This window comes from Chaetura pelagica, unplaced genomic scaffold (genome assembly GCF_000747805.2).
Source record: "Chaetura pelagica isolate M959 unplaced genomic scaffold, ChaPel_1.0 scaffold656, whole genome shotgun sequence".
Lineage (NCBI taxonomy): Eukaryota > Metazoa > Chordata > Aves > Apodiformes > Apodidae > Chaetura > Chaetura pelagica.
Genome location: NW_009953577.1, coordinates 93,505 through 110,141, shown reverse-complemented (window position 1 = coordinate 110,141; position 16,637 = coordinate 93,505). Strand labels below are relative to the sequence as shown.

Below are 16,637 nucleotides of genomic sequence, written 5' to 3'. Positions count from 1 at the left end.
ACTGTGTCATTACATAAACAGATGAGATGTTTGTGCATTAGAGGAAACAGCAAAGCATTGAGAAACTTGCCTCTGCCTCGTTCATGCGGACACACTTGGATTTTAGCAATATTTGACTACCTTCCCTTCTCTCAGGAGACCCAATGAACAGGCTGAAATCCACTGAAAAAGGGTTAATGAGTCAGTGGCATCTGCAGAAGTGAAGTGGAGGTGGGATCCAGGTGAGCTGCCTGGCTCCTGAGGGGTTGCAAGGATTCTAAGAAAGGGGCAACCATCCTACCATGGCTTATAGAAAATCTCTCCTTGAGTGGAACAGGGACAAAACTGCAGAGACAGCTGGCTGAGAAGTGCTGACCGAAGCTGTGTCTTGGTGATATGCTAGTTGTGGCTTTTGGGTCCTTGGTCCAGGTCAAAAGCTCTGTGGCCACCTGATGCAAAGTGTTAATTTGTTGTAAATGCCCCCTTCTCCAGATCCTTTTAAATTATAGTAATGGGCCAACCTGATAAGGCAGGCTTTATCCTGAACCAGATATGATGGCTGCTAGAGAGGTAGTCATATTGTAGACATAAAAGTGCAGGAGAGACAGGGACAGGAGTGATTCAGTGAAAGCTGAATGCTTGGTGTGGCATTAATGTGACATTGCAAGCAGATGCTTGCACCTGATGCAGGCAGTGCTCAGTGGAGAAACCCAATGTGAGCAAGCTTGGAGCTGTGTCCTTGCTTGGAGAGAGGTTGTGTTGGAAATCCAAAAGCACATGGTGATTTCCCTTCTCCTGTGGCAGGATATAGAGGGGGGGCTGTGATGAGGTGTCTTATGATAGATACCAATCTTCTGGGCTTTGGGGGCCTGGCTGCTGTGGCTGACACTGGGGACTGGACCAGGTTGTGGCTGGTGTTGGCTACTGTGCCCTCAGCCATGAAAGTATTTGTGCTAGCTCTTGATATGAAGGTGTTCCTCTTGGATTCCTCCAAGTCTTCCTCCCCTGAGAAAGGAGCTGCTCAGAGCAGAAATAACCTGTGTTACCTTGAACTCAAAGGTCTCCACATTTGCCTGTCTGGTATAAATAGACCATCTGAGGCAGCCAGATGTGATGGAGATTGACAGGTTATCTCTGGAGTTTTGGATTTGCTGAAGCAGGGGGAAATGTAAAAGCATGAATGTAAGGATGCACAGAGTGAGAGTAGCAAGCAAAGCCCCCAGCTGCACAAGAGGCTGTGGCATCTGCTGAGGGGGATGCAGGTGGGAGCCCTTTGTGGCCTTGTGCAGGCCAGTGCTGTGACAAGACATTCCCCACTCTATGCTGAGCTCTGCTGGCCATCAACAAATGCAAGGTCCAGCAGACACCTTGTGTGGCTAGCCTGTCCCCCACCAGCTGTGTGCCACCCAGCTCAGGCCCTTGCTGAGCAGGAGAGCCTAGTCTGCTCTCAAAATTCCAGGTTTGCCAGCAAAAGAGGATGAAGAATGGAGCAGGATCCAGAAAAAAATTAGGCTTTCTGAGCGTTTTGCAGGAGTTCTGCAGAGATAAGTGAAACTCAGTCCTCCTACCTAGGTAGTTTGTTTCTGTGTAGTCAGAGAAGCCCTGAAATCTGGGGTTTTGTTACTGAGATTTTATTTTTTTTTAGAGTCCCTATCCCCACAAGCAACAATGCAGTTAACCTGGTCAAGGCACCATCTTCTGTTGAAACATTTCCTCTGAGAAATGGTTGTTGTGGGAAAACAGCAAAAATTGCAGGCACTTGCAATTGGCTGTTCTTTGGGATCCACCTTCCCAGGAATGCTTTGCTGCATGCTTTTCCATGATGCTCCTGCTGCTGACCTTTCTGCTCTGGCAAGGGGAAGTCGCTGGGAAGCACATAGGCAGCAATTCTTCGCTGTTACAAAGGCTGGGATTGTTGGCAGCTTGACGCCCCAGAAAGTGTCTAATTGACTTGACTCTCTAGCTGGGCTCCAAATGGATTTTCTGCCTCAGGATATCTCGGCATTATAGTGGACCTGTTGTTTTTGCTCCTCGCATGATATTAAAAAGTGCATTGTTGGAGCAGAGAGTGTGAGTCAGAGCGGATGTGCGATGGGAGCTGCCGTTGCCCTGTGAGCGAGTGCCAGTGCAGAGGAGCAGAGCAAGACCAGGTCACCTGCCATCCACAGTTTGGGGCTGAAAAGTTTCTTGGAGCAGCCCAGAGGATGAGCTCGGCCTGATGGCACTTCATATTTGGAAATGGGCAGCTGTAAACCTGTACGTTACATCCCAAACAGGGAGCATTAAAATATATTATCTGGTAGTTTTGTAATATTTGCCCATTTCAGTGCAGCCCCTGGGCTGGGCAGGGATACCTCAGGTATCTCCGTCATCTGGCATTGGTGCCTGGGAGTGTCTCACCTGCATCTGTGGCAAAATTTGCTTGTGCTACCACTGGTAGCTGCCTGGGGAGGTAATTCCCTGGAGGAGTAGGCAGCTGGGCTCTGAAGCCAGCAAAGCTGCTGGAGGTGCTTAGGCAGGCGTAAGAGGATTTGGTGACACCGTTGATTAGTGTCGAGAGCCTCATTACAGTGCTGGTAATTGACGGTCTCCTAGAGTTTAAACAGACTGGGAATTAACTGCCCTCAGAGCTTGCTCTTGTCTGCATGGGACGGTGCTTTCTGCAAGGTAGGCAGTGCCCTCCCTGGAGCAGCCTGGCATTGAGGATGGTGGCCTGTTCACTCCAGATATGGGGAGGGAACCCACAGTGGGTCGCCACCATGAGGCTCAGGGAGAGATCAGGAAGGTCTGGGGAGAAGGAGAGGGCAGGCTGTGTTACTGCAGGTGTGTTTGGTGCTGCTGTTTGAATATGCTGCTACTGGTAATTGCATTAGCCCAGTGGGGCTCTGGGGCTAATTTCATTAGTGTGGTGTCTGTGGTTAGTGCTGTACAGGAGACAGTGGTGAGAAAGGGAAGGGCTAGTGCAGTACCTCACTTCTTCTCCATCTCCAGGGAATTGCAGGGGACACCTTCCTTTTGGTGACTTTTACCTATCCCAGACCAATGCCAACCAATACAGTAGGTTGCATCAGTCTATTGATTAGCCTGGAGAAAACCAGTCTCAAGACCCTGCTCTGCCACTGACTTCCTGTTTAGTCCTGAGCATGTCACTTGGTGTCTGTGTGCCCTCCCTCGGAGGAAAGCAGTGAAGGGAATGGGCATTTGGCTCCTGAGGCACTCAGCCTGGTAGCCCCTGCTGTAACTCACTACAGATGTGACAAGAGCTCCAGCTCTAACACCAGCACCCCATGGGCAGTTTTCTCTGGGACTCTGTATCTCCAAAGTAGTGTGTCAGGATGGAGGTGCATGTGCAGCTGCAGGGTTAGGAGACCTGCAACCTTTGATTTGTATATCCTGTTGCCACATGCACAATCACAGGGTGCCTCTGCCTTTAGAGAGAGATGTCCCCCAGGGTGTGGCTGCTGGATGACAATCAGCTGCACTGAGTCCCGTTGCAATGGTTTTCCTCCAGAGCATAGCTGTAGCAGTCATAATGTATTCTCTTTTTAAATGACAAGGAGGGGAAATAAAAAACATTCAATAATTTGAAGCATTGACTTGTGCTATTTCTAATAGAAATAAAGGTGCTGCCTCTGTATGGTCCTGCAGTACCTCTTAAGAGAGCCTGGGCTTATTCCTGGAGTCTGACACATACTGATTTGCATACAGGAGCTGGAGTCTCTCTGCACTCCAAAACCTGTGGTGGTCCCCTAGATGAATTGTCTGATGCTCCTTTGCCTGAGGAGAAGGCCTGGAGGGGTTTACTTGGAGCTACTCAGTGTGTGCATGTGTTCTGGAGCACTAAGCACTCACTAACCCAGATCTGCTAAAAATCAATAAAGTAATCCACTTACCACTTGGGACTGCCAACCTTTAAGGAGCTCAGAGCTGTTTTGTCTTCTTTCCTCTCTCCTTTCTTCTAAGCTGGAAGAAAGAAAAGAGGGATGGGGAAGGAGGTGCTGGCAGAGCTGGACTAAAATCAGGCTCTTTGCTCTGGGCAGATCAATAAAAATAATTCCCCACTAAAACTTCATTAGCATGGAATTAAAGCTGCTGAGATCCCGTGTGGTCACTAAGAATTAATGCTACTACTAAATCAGCCCGGTTGGTGCTTAAAACAAAGCTGCTTTGCTGCTCACACCTCCCTGTCCCAGTGCTGCTGGGACTGAACTGGCTGTGCAGCCAGCTCTCCTCCTGCTCTGCCCCAGGGCTGCTTGGTGGAGGCACAGTCCTTTTGAATGGGACAAGCCAGGCAGCTCAAGCATGTAGAAGCAAAACTGTTGCGCAAGGGTGGATTTACCACTCAAAACAGTGGCTGGTGGGTGCTGGGGGCTGATGGCCCTGATGTGTCTCTGCAAGGTGATGAAGGGAAAGGTTTCTGGGTGGGTGCTGGACAGGCAGGCTTTCTGTCATACCAGTGCTGTTTCCCTGACACCAGTTCAGAGAAACATCCCTCTAGCAGGCTGCGTGTGGGGCTGCACTAAGTCTCTCTCTCTTCTGTGTAGATCTTGCATCTTACTGAGTGTGTGTGAAAATCAGTTCTTTTGGAAGCAGATTGTTTGTTGGGGTTTTTGATTGAAAAATGTTTATTTCGTTGTCATCACAGAGGAGACTTGTCCTGCTGAGAAATCCAATTTTCTATTCAAAAATTGATACAAGCCACCTTCTAGCCAACTCCTCTGCAGAGCTCTGGGTCTATAGGCCTGTGGGGCCTCAGGACATCCCTGCCCCATGCCTGGGTGTTGCCTTTTGTCCCGAACAAGGGTCCTCAGTGTGGCTGTTAAAGGACAGCATGGAGGCAAAGGCAGCATTATCCTGAAACAGCAAACTTTGCCTACAGGTTAGAAATCACTGTGGTTGCCAGTGGCCTGATGCCACTTGGATTAGTGCATGGTAGAGGGGGTTTTGGAGGAACCCACAGGTGCATGAGTGCATGGCCAGATGAGTGGGGAGGCAGCAGCCTCTGAAGCAGGAGCTGTGCATACTGCCCCCAAACCTGGCTGTAGCTGCGAGCACTTGGAGGAGAGCTGGCCCTTGCTAAGTGTGCTTGCTGGGGATGGCCTTGTTGTATGCTGAGGTTGTGGCAGGGGAGGACACAGGCTGGGCTGAACAGGGAGCAGGATAGAATGCAGTACCACACAGTTGGGTGTTTTTGTGTTATGCTCTTGTATTTTTTACCAAACCCTCCTGTCTCCCTTCCCTGGAGCCCATAGCCTGTGATGTGTGAGCATGCTGCTCAGCTGCCTCTCCTCTTCTGAAGCAGTTCTGCAGTGCTATTTATGTTTGTGCAATAAAACAAATGGGATGTGAAAGGTGGCCAGATAGAAAATACAAGAGTGATCTCTTCTGTTTGCATTCCATCCACAAGACTGCAGTTACTTGTTTGCCTCAGTAGAACCTACTCTGAGTACCGAAATGAATTTATGTATTTATTTATTTTTTACCTGTGGGGAAAAAACCAGTGCGTATATACCTGGGTCACAGCTAATGAGCTATGCAGAATACTGATACTCTTGCCTGCAAACCTTCTTGCTCCTGACACCAGTCTGGTTGTCTATTTCTTCTGCTATATGGACATGCACTCCCAAATGCTCCTGTGCCCAGATAGACTCCAATTCCTGAAGTTGCTCTGATGTACTGCCTTATCCATAAAGAGCTGTGCGTCCGTGGCATGATATCCTCCTGATATTGCATGTTACCAGGTGCTCACAGGTGCAATGCAGGAATGGGAGAAACAAAATCACCTTTAAAAAACCCAATAACTTAAAAGTTACTAATATGAGGGAGGGGGAAAAAACAAACCCTTCCCTTGCCTAAACTCTGTCTAGAGAGAAAAGGGTATAGTAATGTCTGAGAGAGAAGCAAGAAACAGAGTTACCAAGGGTAACCCTTCCTCCTCCTGCACACATGGTACCACGGGGCTTACAGCACCTCAGTCAGCATCTGCCCAAGCTGCTGCTGATGCTGAGAGCAGCTCTGTGTGGGCATATTGCTTGGCCTTGTAGCATGCTTAGTGACAAAGGGCAGCTTGGGCCCTCAGGTGACATGGAGGGGCCAAGAGCTAGCAGGCCCTCGAAGGATGCCAAACATCCTAATCTGCTGTTCTTCCCTTTTTTTGTCTTGCTGCCTCTGTGGCATGCTCCCTGTCCTGTATGTGGAGGTGGTTTGGGGTCTCCCTGGGAAGACAGAACCCCTTGCTGATGCCAATGGCAGAGCTGCAACCCACCTTCTCCTCCTCCAACATAGCCCTGCATGTGAGTCAATGCAGACCTTGGTTTCTGCTTGCTTTGCGACCTCAGGCAAAATTCCTTCCTTCTCCATTCCTTCAAGGTGACTTCATCCCAGGTCAGAAACCAGCAACAGTCATCTGACCTATTGTCTGCATCCCTGCTTCTCCTCAGAATTGCAGCAGTTGGGTATGGGGCTTTGCTGGGCAAGGAACTGGGACTCTTCCCCCTCCAAAATACTAGTCACTGGAGGAGGTAGTGCTGGAACCTGCATGTGGCTTTGCCCCACTCCAGCAGCTGGCTGCTTGTTTATGCCTATTTCTGCCTATTTTCTGCAGTACTTCATGGTTATGGGATGTGTGTAAGGGGGCTGTCTGCAGCCTACTGCATTCTGCTGCCATGGCTGTGAATAATTCCCTGGCTGTGTGTGGCATGGATTGAGCTTCTGGGCTCTGCCCCATATCCCCACTTCTTCTCATCCCATACAGCTTTAGCAGCTGGCTAATGATGCTTTTTAGAGTGATTTGGGTTGCTTGTTTGTTTGTTTTGGACCTCTTCAGAGGGGGTTAGGGAGGGTAGGTGAGCTTCCAGCTCTACCAGACACTGGAAGGACCTGGTCCTCCGCAGCCTTGCTTGTGTTTCCTAGGGACCACGACTCGATGCCAGGAGCACAGCCGAGGCAAGGCTCTGTCTGGAGCAGAGAGCTCTCTGTCCCGCAGAGAGCTGGGGTGGCTGCCCGTGTGTTCCTGCCCTGTCACCCAGCCCATCCCCAGGGCACCAACCCCTCTGGGCAAGAGGTAGCCCTTGGAGTGTCCGGAAAACACCTCCACATGTCTGAGGCTACTATAACTAAGAAACCACATCGCGTCTTCAGTGGTGGAAAAGCAAAGTACTCCCCCTTCCTTTCCCCACGATGCTCCTCCCCTAAACAACTTAACCTCTCCCCCTCCTCCTAATTTCTGATCTATACCGGACCAGTCATACATTGATCCGTGTCTTCTCTGGGTGATTATGCTACCGGCAGCCCGCCGTGAATTTGCAGGAAGCTGAGACAGCTGAGCACGGGAGCCAGCCCTGAGCAGCGGAGAACAAGAGCATGTCTCATCCCGGGGAGCAGCTGCTGCCGGCGTGAAGAGAGGATGAGGCCACGGGAGAAAGCAGCTGCCCCGGCACCCTCCAAGAGCCCCTGCTCCTGCAGAGCCATGTCCCGACCTCGGCAGGCTGTGCCGTGCTCCGGACAGCTTTGAAGTTAGAGGAGGCAGTTGTGTTTAGAAAGGCAAGAGATGAACTGAAGATTAAACATGTATGGGAATTATCCTCACTTCATTAAGTTTCCTGCGGGCTTTGGCAGTAAGTATTTCACTCGCATTTGCAATCTGTGCTTTCTGGGGTAGGTGGAGGAACTGATCCCACAGTAGGAGTATGGGGTGGGTAAAGAGAATTTAAAAACGTGTGATCTAGCTTGTAGGTGGCTCTAAGCTATGGTGCCTGTGTGCTTATCATTGAAGCTGTCCTGTGATTATATATGTTGTAAACTTAAGCAGAGCCAAACCAAGCTGCCTGAAATGATGCAGGCTTGAGTCAAATCATAACTGCTCTGAAGTTTAGTATATGCTGTTTGAGAGATGCATGAATGTGTTTGTGTGTGATGGACCGAATCTATTCATTGAAAGAACAGGACTCAACTAAATAAGTATCTTTCCAGTTGCATTTTTTATTAAGTTACTGGAGGATAGAATTACTTTTAAAACATAAAGTAGCCCCCAAGAAAACCTAAAGAGAGCTCTTTCCTTGCCCAGTGGTTGTCTCCTGCTGTTGTGACACAGATAGCACCATAATCGTGTGAAGCTGTGTCAGATTAGCCAAGTGAGGCTGCACAGGGAGACAGCAGGCTGCCCGGGGCTGTGCCTTCGAGCTGCAATACCCCTGCACCACCCTCAGCCAGCCCCGGTTGCAGAAACCAGAACTGCTCTTGAGAAATGGGCTTTGCAGTTACTGCAGCTCGCTCATTGTTTTCATCTGAAGTTACTCCTCTTGCCCCGACATGGGGGATGCGTAGGGGAAATGGGTAGAGGTGGTGTAAAGTGCTCCACACTCAAGGCAGGGAGCAGGCAGGTTGGAGCTCTTGGCTCTGAGGGGCTGGGAGCACCCACAGGTTGGCTGCTGGCAAAATACTGATGCTGCTCTAGGGGAGCTGAATTGCATTGTCAGTTGTGGAGGTGCAAAATCTTGGTATTTCTGGAAAACTCCAGTTGTTCCAAGCCCTTCAGGGTGGGCAAATGCCTTCAGGACTCACCATGGAGGCCCGCAGGCAGTATACATCAATCTGTTATTTCTCTGCTAGAGAAGTGGTTTGTGCAGACATTGGTTTGCACATGGGAAGTTCCTGCTATGTGTCTATTTTTTTTCCTCCCTCTTGTACCAGATGCTCACCTCTGGTATCTCTCCAACTCCAGAAAAGTCATTGGTATTGCATCAAGTCATGCCCAAATTTAACAAGTTCTTGACTTTCTAAAATACCTTTTTTAGGCAGTTTCTGCAGAAAAGGGAGGGATTGGTGGAAGATTTTTGCTCACTGGTGTTTTTAAGGAACAAGCAAAGACAAGCCAAAGTCTCTCCTATTGGTGCAATAAGAGTGAAACAATGGAAATGTTATTTGTGTTTAGTTTGTTGAGTATTTCAAATTTAAAAGGAAGTGAAAGAAAAGTGACATTCAAACAGATCTTCATAGGAACCAGGCACAGATCCCTGTAGAGACAGGGGTCACAGCACTCAGCAGAGCCTTTGAGAGATTTCTAGGAGAGGAAATTAGTAGTATGAGCAGAGGTATTTCTGCTCCACCAGTAAAGGCAAAGGCACTATTCTCCAGCCCACCAACAGTTCAGTATACTGGGAGTACTGCAACTTTAATTTAGAAGTATATTTAACTAGTTTTTTAACCTGCTTCTAGCTTGGTTTAGAAAAACAGAGTTTTCTGTAGGTGAACCACTGACAAAAATCCAAAAGCATTGGCCAAGTTTGGTTTTGGCTGCTTTAAAACAGTCACTCTGGCTTGTGCTATGCTCCCTTGATGCTACAGAACTGCAAGTCACTGCTCACATCTACATTCCCCTCACAGCTGGAGGGCCTCTGTGCTCCCTATGCAGCTTGAGGGGCCTGGGGGCCTACAGGTGGTGTGGAGACTGCCTCTCCCTGGGTTGTTGGGTCTGCAGAGAGGGATTTCTGGCTGCTTGAGAAGGCTCTGGCCAGATAACCTGAAGGCCCATGGGCTGTGTGAGAGGACACTTGGGCTTTGAGAGAGATGAAGCAGGATGGATCATGGGATCATCAATGGGAGGGTGGTGTGGCAGCTTCCCACTGCCTTGGGATTCTCACCACAAGGCTCATACAGGCAACCTGCATCTCTGACAGGCCCACAGTATATTAATTGTCTTTGCTACTTCCCCCTCCTTTAAAAATAGCTATGACACAGTTCCTTGTTCTGCCTGCACTGTCACCACGAAGGGGGACATCAGGATGGGAAAAGTGCAGTGTCCACACTAGACTGGCAGCATGTTATATTCATTGTTCTTGCACTGTGTTGCTAGAGGGCAGAATTAAGGTGATGTGGCAGCTCCTGTTTGGCATGTCTAGCTCTTATTATATTCAGATTTCCTTTATCTCTGAAATTCTGGGCTTCCTTTTGAGCATAACAGCAAAGAATAAGCTTGTATTTGCATTCTTTTTGCATGCAAGCAATTGTCATGTATCCTTTAACTTAATTTTATCTGCATTCAGGTTAGAAATAAGGTACACATTTTTTATGGTCTTTGATCACTTTGGTCTTTGATGTCTGAGAATGTACGTACACAAGTGGATAATAAGCACATCCTTTGTGATGAGAAAAGGACTGTTGGACTCTGAAGTGTTACAGATGAGTTTGCAGAGTGGCAGGGAAGGTGTTTGGATGAGTTGCCCTCATGCATCTGAAGCAGGAGATGTGCACTAAGGCAGATGGATTTGCCTTCACAGCCTGGGCTATAGGAGCAAGGAGAGGGCTTCAAAATGTGTTTTTATTCTCCAGAAGGATACATTTCATCTGGAGCCCTGTTCCCAGGGCAAGGAAAGATGCTGTGCTGGCTACCTCCTCTCTCCAAGAGCACTCTCTGGCACAGTTGGTTGGGGACAAGAACTAACTTGGCTCCTCTACAGAGTCTCTTTTATTAGTACTCATGTAACTTGGCCTGTGGCCACACCACCTCCGGCTGCAATCTTGTCAGCTCTCCCAAGCAAAGTGAGGTTAGGCCAGGTCGTTTGGGGGATAGGAAGAGTTGCAGAGGAAAATTTAGGCTGTGGCTGGATTGGGGCTACTGCCCAGCTGTTTGATACCTTTTTGCTTGTGATAGTCCCAGCTTTTGTGACCTGCAGGATGCTTTTTTCCTGGGTGTCACAGCTTGCTGTGTCCATACTTGTAGATGTTTATGTGAAGATGGCAGAGGGCTCTTTGACCCAGCAAAGGTGTGAGAAAATCCAGTGACTAGGCAACTCCTGCAACTAGGGAAGTGCAGATTTTTTTCTAAATGTATTGGGTTTTTTAAAGCGAGACACTTTGCCTTCAATTGCCTGGGGCAACCACAGTCCCTGCAGGTGGGCTCCTTTTCTGATGGGGACCTGTAGCCTCTCCAGGAGTTTAAGGACAACTGTAGGAATTTGTGCATGTTTTTTCCTGGTAGATGTGGTTCTGGAAATCCTGCTAGTCAGGTGGGAGATCTGATCCAACAATCATTAAAAACCCTTCTGGCATCAAATTCAGTAGCTTCTGTTTCTTTGGGGTTGAGAATCTTTATCCAACTCCTCTGTTTTACTGTGGTCACCAGGAGGATGTGATAACCTTGTTAGGGTGAGTGAATTTGGCTTGCAGTCCTTATTTGGATTACCTAGCAAGCAGTTGCTAAAGAAATCCTTGGTTGGCAAGATCACCACAGCCATGGAGTTACCCTGTAATGCGTGGTTCCTGCCAAAGTCATGGCACAGCTTGGGTAGCTTCTGTGGATTTTGCTCGTTCCTTCCCTTCTTACCTTGGCTTTCTGGAGAGTAGAGTATGTGGTTACACCATAGGTGTGTCTTCTCCAGGTATCCTTGGACATACTAAGCTGTTGACCCACTGTCCAATTTCAGTAAAATCCGACCATGATCTCAAAATACCATCTGATGTTCAGCCTGCACTAGGGCAGGTAGAAATCCTGTGTGCTTCCAGCCTACTGCTTCATGTGAGCCAGGTTTTGGGTGACCCCAGTTTGCAAGGGTGGCATGGGAGTATTACTCAAGAGGAGAGGGAGCAGCTCTTCCCACTACCTCAAAAGTTGAGGGAAACTTTCTTCTCCCCTGTGCAGATCCCTGTAGCAGAAGCCCCTGCCCATGTACGTGCCAGCACATCTCAAAAAGTGTTGCTTCTCTGTGTTGTTAGCTCAGCGGAAGGCTGCATTATCTATTGACTCAAAGTTGAGCAGGAAGTTGGAAGCACAAAGGTTACTGGACCTTAAAAGCAAGGCAAAAACAATAACCTTTTTTTGTAGGATACTAGCATGGCAATCTGTACTGCCTGTGGAAATCTGTTTGGACAGTTTAAAATATCACCACAAAGGGAATGGTTTTTCAGTGTAGCTTCTATATGTTAAATAAAAACTACTTATGCAGAGAAGCAAAACTTTGATCCCAGTTAACATGAGTTCCCTGCAAGATAAGAGCACACAATTTCAGGAGTGTTTCTCACAGGTATTTCCCTATGAAGGTCGTCCCCAAGGACAAACTGCCTGCCAAGCTGTACCTCCCACACACGCCAGAGCTCCTCTGCTGAAATCAGACCTTCTCTGCATGTCTCTTCCCACTTCTTGGTGCTCTCTGATCTGCGGAGGTTGAAGTATCTGCAAAGTTCTGCTAGTCATATGCCAGGCAGAGCAACTTGCACCTTGAATTGTTCATGCGAAAGAAACTAAGCCTTTCTGTGTCTGTCTGAGGCCTCAGAAGCACAAGGATGTTTTTCACTGTTTGAAGAATTTGTTCCATCTTTTGGTTTCTCTCTGACATTGAAAACAAAACCGTGAAGGTTGAAAGTATCCTGCCAGGGATCTGTGGGTCTCAAGAGGCAGGACCGTTTTAGGCCTTAGCTGAAGACAGACACCAGAGTTTAACACTGAAACCTTTCCTCTCAAGGCTTGGTTAGGTGTTAGAGCTGAAGGGGTATTAACCAAAACTAACTTGCAACCCGTGTTGGTTATAGATATCGCACCCTGGAGCTTGGATGTTTCTGGTCACTCTGCATTCTCATTCCACTATCTACTGAAATGTAATTGCTGAGACTGATGTTTCCTGCCATTATTTGGGTGAAAATCAAGACTGGTTGCAGAGTGGATTATTCTCTACTGCCCTTGCAGAGGCATTTAGGGTCACTTGAACACTCTTGCAGGTACTTTTTGCTTCAACAACTGCCCCAGCTTTACCTGTGAAGTGCTCACAGCAGAGGCATCCAAGCTGGCTTTATCAAGCTGGTTAGTCCAGGACCAGTTTAGCTCTGTTAGTCCAGACCTGGCTGTTTAGCATTGGTGTGGTGGACCTGGAGCTCTGTGTCCTGCAGGTGCATCTGTCAGATGTAGATGGTGTTCATCCATTCCTGATTTTGTGAGGCTATTCATACAAATTTCCCATCCCTGGACTAGAATTATGCTAAGATAAGGGTAAAACACTGGTGGAAGTGGAGTATCAAAGCTTTGTGTCCTTGCTCAGCTCCAGTGGCTAGTGGGTGAATGTAAAGCTGTTGCTTATGTCCTCAGGGGCACTCTGTTAAAAATGCAGAGCTCTGAGTGGTCCTTAGGGTCTTCCCTCATTATTTTTTCGAATGTCAGCAGAGTTGCATATGGTGACATTAGATACAATACTTATTCTGAATGCTAAAGCAACAGGATGGACATTGTGTATTTTTGCACACTTCCAGCCCATGCCTTCTCTCTGCAGCAAGTGATGTGATACATTTACAGCATGAGTTTGAAACAGCAAAGCAGCCAGAAGCAAGTTTCTTCTTTTCAAACTTTGCTTCCTACAAAGGTAAGACTGGAGCATGTGGATTTCTGCACAGGAGAGCATGTGGAGGGTTCCAGCCACTTGATGTTTACAGTGGAGACATTGGAGAATCCACACAAGACAGTTTCCTCTGGTTCTTTCTTCCCCTGCTCCTCCAGCAGAGAAATACATGCAATATCAGGCTTCCCTGAACCTCTCTTTGGGACACTACCTGTCCAAGCATTCATGTGGAGGAAGGAGACAGGAGAAAGACAGCCCCATTTGTGGATCAGAAATAAGCTGGTCTTGAATCCGAAGTAGGAGGTTAAAAGCAGTTACAAACTCTGATGCTTGTTGCAGAGTCTCAGCCAGTGTGTTTTCCAGCAGACATGGGGGACCTGGCCAGTCTGGGAGCCTTGTTTGGTGCTTGTGGGCAAGGGCTGTGCCAGCTGCAGAGCCCTCGTCTCCTGATGCAGGGCTGCCCTCCACTCTGAGAGGCCCTGCTGCAGCTGGCTGAATCCCCAGCATCACTTGTCACCTTGCATTACCTGATGGACAGACTCTGGACCTGCTTTGGCCTGTGTAAATGTCACCTGTGCCGAATGCCACTGGAGAGGCAGAGGTGGCTGGCTGCGGCTGGCACGCCGGACTGAGTCCCATCTGCCCAGTTCTCCCCCTGCTCTTTCCCAGAGCTACTTCCCCACCTGCTCAGCTGCCATGCTGATGCTGCTGTTTGTCCCCCAAACGATGGAAGAAAGTACCTCCCGGAAAGCCATGCCATCCCTGCAAGCTCATGGTCTTTCTGGTTGCTTTCTGTTCAGAGGTTCATGGTACTGTTTTCAACCAAAATTAATCAGACTTACAATCTCTGCTGTTTGCACTTTCCAAGCCAGCCTGGCTCTTTTAGAATGAAACAACTTTTAGGGTATTCAGCTCAGGGAATAAGAAACCCCAATGTCAAGGATCCCTTGATGTAGCCCCTTCTGCACACCTTCTGCCAGCAGTGCAAATTGTTCCTTGCACAAGCCAATCACCTGTTAGCAGTCACATCTTATGTCCATCACAGCATCAGCAGGCACTGTGGAAATAAACATTTTAACCCTGGTTTGTGTCATGAGGCTCTGGCAGGGCCTTTCTTTACACCTGTGTGCTCTCCAGAAGGTATTTTCATTTATCCATCCATCTCCACCAGCAAACACTCCCCCATGCATTCATGCTTCTTCCTTGGTGTCTCATTGTTAGGGTAAGAGAGGTAGGCGGGAGCCTTCCAGGCTTCCTGGCTTCAACCTTTGATCCCTTTCTCAAGGTTAGGAGCTTCTCCTGACCATAGCTCTTGAACGGTCATCTCTTGGCAAGTATACCATGGGGCTTGCTCTGGCCAGCAGTCTCCTTGGATGAAAAACCTTTCTTTGGGTTGGTCCTTATGAAACTTGGAGCCTTTCTAATGGAGAAACTTTGCAGTGACAGTGTTTCCGTAAGGTCTGGTGTAAATGCAAACAGTTAAATGACTCCCCTAGGAGTTCTTTTTTTACTGGTTTAAATCTTCTGCATAATACTTTCAAAACATGCCCTTTTCTGTGTTAATAGAAAAGGATGAAGAGCCATTCTTCTCCTTAGCTGTCCTGATGTGATAGATTTCTGCCCAGACTCCCCTTCAGTGGCTTATTTTCCAAGATGAAGAATCCTTGAAGGCAATGTTGTTTACCTAGTTGCTTAAAGAGGCATAAAACCAATTTCTTGAAGTCTGTGCTACAGATGCTGGGATGACTGCATGCTATGGTACCAGGCTACTCACAGGTGATGAAAAATGCATTTGCTTTTCTCTGAAGCTGATAATGGCACAAGTCAGGATGTTCTTCTTAAGTCCCGGGAAACAACCAAGGTGCATCTGTGAGCTGAGCATTTAGGTAAGGTGGGGGGCATCTTCTACCTGCTGCTAAAGGCTCTTCTGGCAGCTGTCTCTGGGGTGAAAGGCTTTTGTGCTTGGAAGCCATTACAAGGTAGGGATTTTGCTGTCTACTAACAGAAAACAGGCTGCGTGTCTCTGTGATGGTGGCAGGGGGATGTGGGGTGAGTCTCTCCAGCAGCAGGCAGGAGCTCTGCCTCCAGACTGTCTCACTGCCTCCAAGGCTTCTGCTGTTGTCATTGAGCCGGCTTCCTCTTGCTGCACATCGCTTTCCCACTGGGAGAATTGATCCAAAAAGCCAAAGCAAGAATTGACAAAGACCTTTTCTCCCCCTCCCTCTGCAGAATTAAGTCTGAAATGGGTTGATAACGGCGGATCGAGTCCTCCTTGACTCTGACAAATGTCTTTAATGTTATTCAGCAAGCTGACCTTTTCCCGTCTTTATTGTGCATCTTCCCTTTGAATCAGATTTGATTGTTACTTCAGGTAAAATAACAAACACTGTCACGTAAATAACTTTGCAATAATGTTAAAAGGAGGAAAAAACCCAAACGCACAAAACAGCAAAGCACTGCCTTACTTGCAAATGCAATGGGAACAAGCATCCTCTTGTGCCAGCCATGGGAAACCAACAGTGTGACCTTCCCAGACAACATCTTTGCCTTGCTACTCCAGGGAATGATCTGTGTTGAAAAACTAATAGAGAAACAATGGTTCATTGAAATGTTAATGACAGCTAATGCTAACAGGGATTGGGAAATTCTAGGGGAGGGAGAAAAGGTTATATAACTCCCTAAAATACAGATAAATACATAACCCATCAGGACTGGTGGGTATTTGATGCCTCTGAATATTTAATGTTGGTCTTGTACAAGTGTGAGTTAGAAGAACGGACGGTGAGATGGACTGAGAACTGGCTAAACAGAGCCCAGAGGGTTGTGACCAGTGGTGCAGAGCCCAGTTGGAGGCCTGTGACCAGTGGTGTTTCAACCCCTATGATTCTATGTTATGGGCAGTTTCTGCCCTGCATTCCTCCAGCTCCTCTTGAAGATGCTGGTTTCAAGTTTTGGGAGCTGGAGGAGTGTGTGAAATAGCATGGTACAGAGGTGAGTGAGTGAAAAGGGGAAGAGGACCTGGCTGAACATGATGTCTGAGCTATTGTAGAGGGAAAGTTGCATCAGAAGATTTGGGGAGCATTTAGGGTTCCCAGCCTGGTCGGTGGGACTTTCATGGTTTTAGATGTTTGCTGTCTCTAGAGCTGGCTTCACATTAGAAATGGGACCACAGGGTTCAGAGAAAAACTAGCCTGGGGCAAGCAGGCAGCAGTGCCTTCTTCCAAGCCAGCTGAGGCACCAAAACAGTGAAAGAAGATTTGATTATTATTATCTTCATAATATGTTTTGTTAATGAACATAACTCTATTTCCTGTACCATAACCAACGCTTTGCTCT

General features: G+C 47.9%; 1 protein-coding gene across 1 annotated transcript in view; it reads left to right on the top strand.

Moving 5' to 3' along the window:
• The first annotated feature begins 7,494 nt into the window (after positions 1 to 7,494).
• RXRG (retinoid X receptor, gamma) overlaps positions 7,495 to 16,637 on the top strand; it is a 20,298-nt gene continuing 11,155 nt past the window's right edge. Inside the window, exon 1 of the mRNA XM_009999703.1 lies at positions 7,495 to 7,595. Within this exon, the coding sequence (XP_009998005.1) occupies positions 7,547 to 7,595 (49 nt within the window). The 5' untranslated portion in view covers positions 7,495 to 7,546. The remainder of the gene's footprint in view (positions 7,596 to 16,637) is intronic.